We start from the raw sequence: 10,545 nt of genomic DNA on the forward strand, positions 1-10,545 counted from the left end.
GGAATTTGGGGGTGATTCTGGATGCCTCCTTAGAGGAACAGGTCACAAGGGTAGCGCACACGGCATTCGCCAGGCACGGCTACTAGTGCCTTACCTGCCTCTGCTACTGTTTGGCCAGAGATCTATGCGACGGTCACCTCTAGATTGGACTTCTGTAACTCGCTCTATAGCAAGAGCCTCTTGTGGCGCAGAGTGGTAAGGCAGCCATCTGAAAGCTTTGCCCATGAGGCTGGGAGTTCAATCCCAGCAGCCGGCTCAAGGTTGACTCAGCCTTCCATCCTTCCGAGGTCGGTCAAATGAGTACCCAGCTTGCTGGGGGGTAAACGGTAATGACTGGGGAAGGCACTGGCAAACCACCCCGTATTGAGTCTGCCATGAAAACGCTGGAGGGCGTCACCCCAAGGGTCAGATATGACTCGGTGCTTGCACAGGGGATACCTTTACCTTTACCTTTAACTCGCTCTATGCTGGCCTACCCTTGTCCTTGACCCAGAAACTCCAGCTGGTGCAAGATGCAGCTGCTAGGGTCCTCAAGGGTTCATCTTGGAGGACCCGCATTGGTTACCGGTTCAAGGTTTTGGTTCTGACCTTTTTGATAAGTATAGGTTTGAGATAATTCCTTATGCCTTCAAAAATAGCAGCATTACCTGGCTGAAGGAGAGCTTGCCTCTGGGCCCCTATCTCTGAATTTGCAAAAGTTTGAGATAATTTGGTATATAACCGGTCTGACCATTTAAGTTTCCCAAAGCCCAGTATTACATCTACAATTTCTGGGAGTGGTTTCAATAAGTTACTATTAGTAGTACTGAGTGTTAATCTCAGGGGACGATAGTCACTTTTAAAAAGCTATCGACAGCCTCAGACTTTACCTGGTAGGGCAGGAGAAACAGCAATATAATCAATTGTGTTAGCTCACTAAGTCGATAAATAAGTAAAAATATCATCAGTTATATCCAGGCTAGTATCCTGCAAGACATGTAGGTTTCTTCTATAAATAATTACTTCCCGTATGTCAACTAATTATCTTTGAAAGTTTTCAGAAGACAGCAAAGCTGAATTGAATCAAATCCAAGAATTTAATATAGGGAAAATACACTTAATGAAGATATGCTTAATTGCTGATTTGGAGAGACACCATTCCTGGGCAAATTGCCCAGGAAGCAGCAGATAAAAGAATAATAAATTAATTCCTTTTTTAAAAAGCGAACATTCGAGAACTCTTTGAATAAACAAAAAAGCTAAGGGCAGGAAAAGGAGCAGAAATAACTCTAAACACGACTCACCCCCTCCGCCCAGTCTGAAAACAGCAAAACTATTATGCACAGAGGAACTCAACAGAACTGATGGCTGTTTGAACCAACAATAAATCTTCTGTGCTAGATCAGAGGACTGGTTCATGTAGGGTAGGAAAGTCCTGTTCTAGAGTCTCAAGATGGTAACAGCTTCTCCCAGCCCCTCCTACCTGGGCTCCTTAACCAGAGCTGTCAAAGACTGAACTTGAAATGGCCTGTATAGAATCACAGTTGAAAGGGACCTCCACGGACATCTAGCCTAACCCCCTGCAGAATGCAGGGAATTCACAACTACTTGGACACCAACTACAGTGACTGTAATGCCGTGTCCAGATGATCTCCCTCCCCCGCAAAACCCCTACAGAATCCCTGGCCAGTCTGGCCTAAATTCGCCTCTCAACCCCAAAGTTGTTGTAGTTGTTAGGTGCGAAGTCGTGTCCGACCCATCGCGACCCCCTGGACAATGATCCTCCAGGCCTTCCTGTCCTCCACCATTCCCTGGAGTCCATTTAAGTTTTCACCGACTGCTTCAGTGACTCCATCCAGCCACCAAATTCTCTGTTGTCCCCTTCTTCTTTTGCCCTCGATCGCTCCCAGCATCAGGCTCTTCTCCAGGGAGTCCTTCCTCCTCATGAGGGGGCCAAAGTCTTTGAGTTTCATCTTCACAACCCCAAAGTAGCAATCAGATCTTGGATTGTGTCTGAGCTTGGCTCTTATGGCCTTTTCTTGCATTCCCAGGAATATGCTGATTGCAACCCCAAAGTAGCAATCAGCATATTCCTGGGAATGCAAGAAGGGGCCATAAGAGCCAAGCTGAGACACAATCCAAGATCTGTTTCTGAGCTGATGAAGGCCCATCGCCAGCCAGAACAGACAATTCTAGGGCCAGCAACCCTGACGTGTGTTAAGACAACTCTTCTACATCCAGTTTGCAAAAGAAAACAAAATACTAGTGAAATACATACGCTGGACTTTTTTAAAGACCGCATTTTGCATTCAACCCCCAATTTTACAAACAAAGGCCAATTTCAAAGGGAAACAAAACCAGTTTTATTTGATGTCCGTTTTAAAAGCAAGGTACACAAGACAACATACAAACCAGAAACATTTTACCTCTTGGCTGGATATTTGAAATGACAAGGATCTTGTTCCGTGAAGATGCTCTGGAGCCAAATGAAAAGCCGATATCCCCCAAGAACGATGTCTGGGTGGACAGGGGGAATGCCTCAAAAACACGTTTGCACCTAGTTGCTAGAAGACACTTGGGGAATTCTTTTTGAAAGGCAAGGTATAAATCTTTTTTTTTTTTTTAAAAAAAAGACATCCCAGTCCTCTTGCTGTAGGTGCATTTTGCCACTCACCTGGGCAAACAGCAGCGTCTCCATCACTTGTATGGGCATCCCTGGGGCTGTTAGGCCACGGGAGGAGAGCTTGGTGACCACTTCCTGCCTCTGCAGACCTATGCTGGATGCCTCTTCCAGTTTTCACGAGCCACAAGAGGCAGCCAGGGGCTTGCTACTAATGTCCAGCCGAGATCCATGTTGGCTAAGACAAATTTGCCAGTGGAAGAGTGAGGGAATGCATGAACGCAGCAATCTAGCCTTGTCCTTGCAGATAAATACAAGTTGGTTATGATATCTGAATTCACCTTCCTCTCCCACAAGGAAACTGCAGTGTTCCTTCCAGATTGGACCCGCATGGAGAAAGGTAGCTATGTCTCTTGTGGGGGCCAAAATGTCTGGTTAATCAGGAAGGAAAGACAATGGGATGCACCTCACATGTTCCATTCCTCGGAGGGACTGTGAGAGTCCATTTCCCACCCCTCCTCCCCTGAACCTCAGGAGCATCCTGCCTGCCACCCTTGGCTTGCTACAATGGCACACAGGAAGAGAAGGGTGGGTGGAGACCACCTGAAGCCCCTTCCCATAATGCTTTGCTTGGTCCTTGGAGGGGCTTGATGCTAGTTACTTCCCTGCTTCCAGCACATCACAATCCCCCTGGAAAGTGATTGTGAATAGGAATGAACCAAGGGCGAAGCACCGACTTGGCAAACTGAACTGAAGCCTGGTCTATTCAAGCAGCAGAATCAAGTGGTACAACTTCAGAACATCCCTTTTCAAATGCCCTCACACAAAAAAATAAAACCCATTGGCAGTCAAGTTGGAAGCCAGCACAGCAGGGAGAGCGGGTCGGATGGGTTGCAGGATTGGTCTGAGGCAAAAAGACAAATTCTGAGGTCAGGGGCACCTTTAAGGCCAATAAAGTTGAATTCTGGGTAGAAGTTTCCTCTGCATGCACATAGAAGTGTGCATGCATCCAGACGTTTATACCCAGAATTAAACTTTGTTGGGCATAAAGCTGCTGCTGAATTCAAGTTTTGTTCTAGTAGGGAGAACGGTCCGAGTCCAACACCAAACTCTGCTGTGCTAGTTTTCCGATGACAGCATTTAGGGCGAGGGGGGCCAAGCTGTGGCTCTCCCAAAGTCCATGGACTACCATTCTCATGAGCTCCTGGAGTCATGGGAATTGTAGTCTGTGGCACACCAGGAGAGCCACAGTTTGGCCACCCCTGAATTAGGACAAATTTTGTAGTTTTGGCTTTTACCTGCACTCTGAAGAGGCAAAGTCTGAGAAGCTTCCCCTCCAAGGGGTGGGGGGCATCTCTGGACGCATCACATCACCAGCGTAGGTCAGAGCTAATCCGCTTGCAGCAGGACTTCTAGGCCCCTGCCAGGCTTGTTCACATAGTGACCTGGTTTGAGTGTGAGGTCAGAATGTGGCTTTGTGTGGCAGAATGCCCCGGACCAATCCACTGGCTGGGAACCTGGGGGGCCACCTAGCCCAGAAAGCCCAAGTCCCATAGGAGCCTCTCCCCTGCAATTCACTAAGAAAGCTGTCCTGAGATCGTTTCACTGTTTGGCCCTAAGTGAAATGAACAAAACGGCTCGAGAGAGACAGAGGAAGAGGCCTTGCCAATTTTGCTCAGCTCACCTACATTCTCCTACCTAGTGTCTTCTAAAACAACGGGTAGCTCCTGGAGAGGGCTCTTAATAGATAACTTCTATGCCAACATTTGAAACAATTGCTAAAGCTGAGAATCCTTGAATGCCGCGCTGCTTCCGGACTTCTGTCCTGGAAAGAGGTTCGGAATGTCATCTGAACTGACGACCATAAATCGGAGCCCCAGCCCAGGAGATACCCCAGGACAAAGCCCAACGAAACGTGCAACGTGCCTCCTCCATTGCAAGTCCAAAACCACCTGTGCACAAGAGGTGGGAACAACTAGGGGTAGGGAAGCCCCAACTGCCTTGTAATTTGCTCTGGATGAATCAGCACACGGCTTGGACTGTCCAAAGCCCGAATGTGGGCATGAAGCATTATGTGGGCATGAAGGAGGCACTCAAAGCATTATGACTGTAGTGGCATTCCATCCCAATTTACCTGCTTTTCTGGCAGGGGACTGCCAGGAAAAAAGGACAACTTCCCCCACCCTGACTTAGCCCTGCACCAAGGTCACAGCAGAGCACAAGAAATCATTTGCTCTGGCTGGAGAAGATGGCAGGGAGTGGCTCTCCTGCCCTTGGGCAACAGGTGGGCTTTGCAAGGAGCCAGAGCTGGTACCTCTGGGGGAATGCAAACTTTGGGAGCATTGCCAGAAGCAGCCAGGGCTGCAAAACCTGGTGCAGGTGTGAAGCAACAAGCTACCTGGTGGGAAAGAGTCAGGCCTCAGGTGTCGCAGCTGCCTTTTAGCACCCGCTCCAGAAGCCCCTGGGAAAGAGGCTTGGAACATAACTCTTAATACTTGCAGGGGGGTCTGCACAAGAGTTCGTCTCAAGAAATGCTGCAAACAAGCCTTTGCCGGTGTGGCTTCTATGGCGGTGCTCTCAACAGTGACGAGTAGGGGTGAGCGGTTCGGTGCGGCCGCCTCGGCGATCACAGAAGCGGCCGAATCGCACCGCACCGAACCGCTCACCCCTAGTGGCTAACTTCTGTTGGTGACCAGATTTCCTGGAAAACTTACAACTAGTTAATACCTCCCTCCCCTCATCCCACCTGGAACAACCAGCTCATCTTCGAGCACCCTGCAGTCCTTGGGTTCTCTCTCCCAAAGCCTGTTAACAGTCCCCGTGATTGTGATTGTTGCTGGCCTTTTCTTCAGCCGCCGCCCCATGAGGGTCTGGGACTTCCGTCTTCTCCTCAGCCAACCTGGCCCCTTCCGACTGGACCTCTTGCAGTGCCTTCGGGGCCCCGGGCGGTTCATCCTTTTGGCTGCCCTTCACCACCTCCTGGAGGTTGTACTTCCGGAAGAGAACGTAGTCCTTCACCACTCCCAGGCAGCAAATGCTCTTGATGATTTCCACCACGATGGTGAACTCCGGGTTACTCAGGTCGACTTTGTTTTCTGGGTTGAGGTGGCCGACCACTCCTGCGAAAAAAAGAAGGGGGGGGAGGGGGCAACAAGATCAATGTTTCTGGAACTATGAACAGAGAGGAGACGGGAGAGATCATTTGTTCCTTCCTCTACTGCAGGGATGGCCAAACTGTAGCTCTCCAGATGTCCATGGAGAAGAGCAGTTCAGCAGTGGAATGGGCGGCCTAAAGAGGTCGTAAGCTCCCCCTCAGTGGCAGGCTTCAAGCAGCGGCTAGGCAGATCCTTATCCTGGATGCTTCAGGCTGATCCCACATTGAGCAGGGGGGTGGGACGAGATGGTCTGTCTGGCCCCTCCCACCTCTAGGATTCTATGATAAATCAGTCTGGAATCTTGTTTCACCATCAGCCAGAATTGCACCCTGGATATATATAGTTGTATAACCAACCCATGTATCAGTACTGTTTCTGCTCTCACTGGAGGCTGCACTCTGATGTCACAGACAGACAACGCCCTCCCACCACCACCACCACCACCACCACCACCTGCTGCATGTGATCCTTGGAGATGTGAAAGTCTTAACCTGGCATCTTTTTCTATGTGCAAAGCAGCTTCCCTGTCACGGTCCCTCCACCTTGTACCCTCACCTCAATGACAGACCACATACCTGCCAGTTCTTTGATGACTTCTTCCCGACTCAGGTGGCTATTATTGCGAGCCTTGTACACAATCTGGAAAGTGCCCTTCTGGGGAGCTTTAAACCATGGCTCAAAGAAGCTCTCCGTGTAATGCTTCATGTCCTCGAGGAAGGCTTTGCAGGTGCCGGAAACGGGCAACATGCGCAGAATCACTCTGGTTTTCTTCTTCTTGGTGGTGTGCATGTCCTTCAGGATGTGATGCACCAGCTTTTCGGGTTCTACAAGAATAAAGTTTGCGTTTTTACATTGACTTAAATATAGAGCAACAAGACTAAAATAACCAGCAAAACCTTTAAGGACAGAAAAAAAACAAAGAGTCTACAGCAAACAGTAATTAAAAACATAGGTAAAACTACAGGTATCAACATTTGCAGCAGGCCACACATGCAAAAATATTTATAGAAAACCTCCACTTTTATTCGAGCCCCAAATGGCCAGTGCAAACTTTTCCCGTTTTCTTTTTTAACTTCTGTTCCTTCTGTTGATTTTTTTAAATAAATGAAAATACTTGTTTATTCAGTCAGATCTTTCTTACGGTCATAGACCAGCATGAGGAAATTGATAAACACTCAGATAACAGATTCAAATGAGTAGCCGTGTTGGTCTAAAGTAGCACCTTTAAGACCAACAAAGATTTATTCAGGGCTTGAGCTTTCGATTGCAAGCACTCTTGCTCAGTTAGGGAACAGACAGTTAAAAGCATAAAACAGCCAAAAGCATAAATTTACTAATAATATAAAATAGCTAAGAGTGTAAAAGTGCTAAAAGCATAGAATAGATTATCCCACTAGGTAGAGAATCAGCACCTTTAACCTGACTTGGTCTTCAACCTGGACCTGTGCAATCACATTCCGGACCAGTTGAAATTCCTGGTTCACTCTCAAAGGTTGTTTTGTGATTCCATATTGCCGTGAACTGTCTTCAGTCACATGTTGATTAATCAAAAACAAATAGAATCATAGAATTGGAAGGGGCCACACAGGCCTCTGCTCAACGCAGGATCAGCCCAAAGCATCCTAAAGCATCCAAGAAAAGTGTGCATCCAACCTTTGCTTGAAGACTGCCAGTGAGGGGGAGCTCACCACCTCCTTAGGCAGCCTATTCCACTGCTGAACTACTCTGACTGTGAAAATTTTTTTCCTGATATCTAGCCTATATCGTTGTACTTGAAGTTTAAACCCATTACTGCGTGTCCTCTCCTTTTTAGCCAACACAAACAGCAATACTGAAGCCTCCCCCTAGGGATGCTCAACACAAGTAGTCTGACACCAGCTCACGCTGACATTGTTACACAATCCCTCTCCATGGTTGGATGTACACACCTACACCCAGCGTCCGGATGAAGACGACGTTGTTGGCGCCACTCTCCACTGACTGGAAGCGCCTCAGCTTCTGTTCGGTCGAGGCACGGATCTGATCGACTTCCTTCTTCACAGCCGCTTCAGCATCATCTTCCTCTTCTGCCTCCTCTTCGCTCCCCAACGCTCTGCTGTCGTCCTGCTCTAAGAACTGTTCACACACAACACAGCATTGTGTCACAATCAGAGAATTGCCAAAGCGAGAACGGTTGATTCAAATATTTGCGTACAGCCCCAGGATGGATAGTCAGAGAGGGATCTGCTAAAATAAAAACAGCAATATGATTCTTACTGTTGTATGGTAACTAAAATCACCACACATTGGTGGGGGAAAGTACTTCTAATCAGAACTGCTTCACAAACGTGTCTAAATGTCCTGCCATTAATTCTGTGGGAAGACCAGCCCAGAGGGACAATTAGGGCAAAGGAAATATTTCAAATCAGCAGGCCCATAAAAGGCTCTTAAAGGTCAAAATCAGCCCCTGAACTTGAGCCCAGAAACAAGTTAGCGACCCGTGAAATTCCTCCCAAATCTGCACAATATGCCAAGACTACACCTGGAGGAGACATACTGGTGCACTGAGATGTGTTAATGTATTAATGCTCATATTGAGACTTTCAACAGTTTCATGTTTTATTAACTATTAATGTTCTCTAATGTTTATATTGTTGTTGTACACCAAGCTCCTAGGAAAGGTAGTATAAAAGTTAAAACAAATAAATTAATTTGATTTTATTAATTTTAAAGCAGGGACACAGAGGCCCTGTAACAAGCATTCACAGGTATGCTACCTGTAAACATGGCAATCCAATCACGGAGCTCCCCCTAAGTTAGGGAAGAACGCCAAGGCACACTTGTGGAGTACCGGGAGACTATGACCTCAACCATCAAAACTTCCATTATTAACTACGACACCTAAATGGATCTTCCATGACCAGTGGCAGGGTACCTCACTGCGGAAAAGCCCTGTACATAATGTGGGCATCTAGCTTAAGGTGACCAGATTTTAACATTGGTAAAGCGGGACACCATTGACCAGGGGGGTTCTTGATTCAAAATTTGGTCTATATGGAGCAACAAAAAGTTCCATAGAACGTATAGAACACCAAAAACAGTATTGTAATATATATATTTTAATTGCAACATAAGTACAATTTGCCAGGTGTCCCCAGATGTCCCTCCAAAAGTGGGACCATCGGGTCACCTTAATCTAGCTGCCCTCAGTTAAAACCCAAAATACTGGCACTTTTTGGCTTGAGGCGGATAGCGGGGCCACAAACCCTAAGCAGAATCTCTCCACGCCCAGAGGCAGTGCACCTTACTAGGCTGGCCTCAACCAGCAGAGCCATTAGCTTCAGTTACCAGGTGCGGCACCTAAGCAGAACCTCCCCGCTCTGGAGCAGTGTACCTCCCAGGGAAAGCGCCTCCCGCCGGCTCACCTGCTCGGGCCCGTAGAGCTGCTCCCCGTACTCGCCCAGCAGGCTGTAGGCTTCGGCCACGCACTTGCGCTCGTTCATGTTGCAGGTGATGAGGATGCCGCGCATGCCGGCCTCCAGCTGCCGCGCCCCGCCCGGCCGGGCCCGCTTGGCCGCCGCCGCCGCCGACACGAACTGCGCCTTGGGCCGCCGCTTGCGAGACCCCGACCCCGACCCCGCCGCCTCCGGGGCAGCCATGGCAACCGCCCCCCGGCAGGCCGCGGAACACGCGCTGCCCACGCCCCGCCCGCGCGCCCGGATGGCGTCATCCGGACGCGACCAGGGGGCCGAGGGACGGGCTAGAGCGGACACTTCCGGTCTTAGCGCCCTCTGTGGGTTGGCTGGAGCAGACGGTGTCTCCATGACAACGCTAGGCGCCTCTCCTCGCCCGACTTCCGGCCGCTCAGCGCTTCCCGCCGGGTCCTAAGCCAGAAGGCCCAAGCCAGAAAGCTTCCGGGAGGCAAAGGGCTCTTCGTCAGGACAGGGACACGGAGAGGATCAGGGCTCGGAAGAGACCTCCAGGGGCGTCCAGTCTAAGCGCCCCCCCCCTATTTTTTTTTTTTTGCTGGAAATTCACAACAGCTACCAGCCCAGCAGCAGTGACCCCAATTCCTTGCCCAGGTGTTTATTTATTTAATTAATTTATTTATTATATTTATATGTTGCTGCTCCGCCCCCCCAAAAAGCCTAAATCCCTGGCCTGGAGGACATTCGCCTCCCGACCCCCAAAGTGGCCATGGGTGTTAATCTGGGCATGCGAGAAAGGGCCACAAGAGCCAAGCCCCGACACAGCCCCTTCTGCCCAAGTTCATAAAATCAGGCTCTTTGTCAGATGGCTGCCCAGCTTCTGTTTAGAAATCTCCAAAGATGGAGAACCCTCCACCTCCCGAGGAAGCCTCTTCCACTGAGGAACCGCTCTGACTGTCAGGAACTTCTTCCGGAGGTTTAGCCAAAAATTCTTTGGAATTCCTTTCATCCCATTGGTTCTGGCCCATCTCCCTATGCTTTGCCCAGGCTCATGCATTCCAGCACATTTCCTCCCATTTTTCTATCTCAGACTATTGCTTTTTCCATGGATTCGACGCGTCACCTTTTGCATTCTTTCTTGGGTTTCAGCGCACGGCATCATCGCCGCCAGCTATATTGTTATTTAACACGCCTAGTCCGCCTTTCTCCCAGCAGGGGCTTGAGGCGGTGGACGACGGGCTAGAAGTGCATCGATCCACTCGCTGGGAACTTCAGTGGCCCAGCTCTCATGTAGGAGCCCAAATTGGGGGCGGACGAGGCGCACCGGGCCAAATGCTCCCCCGTGTGGGTGCAGGAACTGGTGGGGCAATCTGCCACAACTAAA

At 49.2% G+C, this 10,545-nt stretch overlaps 2 protein-coding genes across 2 annotated transcripts in view; one reads left to right on the plus strand and one right to left on the minus strand.

The window, feature by feature from the left end:
- The window catches only part of LOC143827482 (acyl-coenzyme A synthetase ACSM4, mitochondrial-like), a 29,530-nt gene extending 21,828 nt beyond the window's left edge, over positions 1–7,702 (plus strand). Inside the window, exon 14 of the mRNA XM_077317067.1 lies at positions 7,568–7,702. Within this exon, the coding sequence (XP_077173182.1) occupies positions 7,568–7,621 (54 nt within the window). The 3' untranslated portion in view covers positions 7,622–7,702. The remainder of the gene's footprint in view (positions 1–7,567) is intronic.
- THUMPD1 (THUMP domain 1 NAT10 acetyltransferase adaptor) lies at positions 2,319–9,572 on the minus strand. Its single transcript, XM_077317070.1, has 4 exons — positions 9,159–9,572; positions 7,683–7,869; positions 6,330–6,578; positions 2,319–5,718 (listed from the first exon to the last, which is right to left on the minus strand). Exons 1-4 carry the CDS (start codon positions 9,555–9,557, stop codon positions 5,408–5,410), a joined length of 1,146 nt encoding a protein of 381 aa, XP_077173185.1. The 5' UTR covers positions 9,558–9,572; the 3' UTR covers positions 2,319–5,407.
- Between the last annotated feature and the right edge of the window lie 973 nt (positions 9,573–10,545).

Source organism: Paroedura picta, chromosome 17, assembly GCF_049243985.1.
Source record: "Paroedura picta isolate Pp20150507F chromosome 17, Ppicta_v3.0, whole genome shotgun sequence".
NCBI classification, from domain to species: domain Eukaryota; kingdom Metazoa; phylum Chordata; class Lepidosauria; order Squamata; family Gekkonidae; genus Paroedura; species Paroedura picta.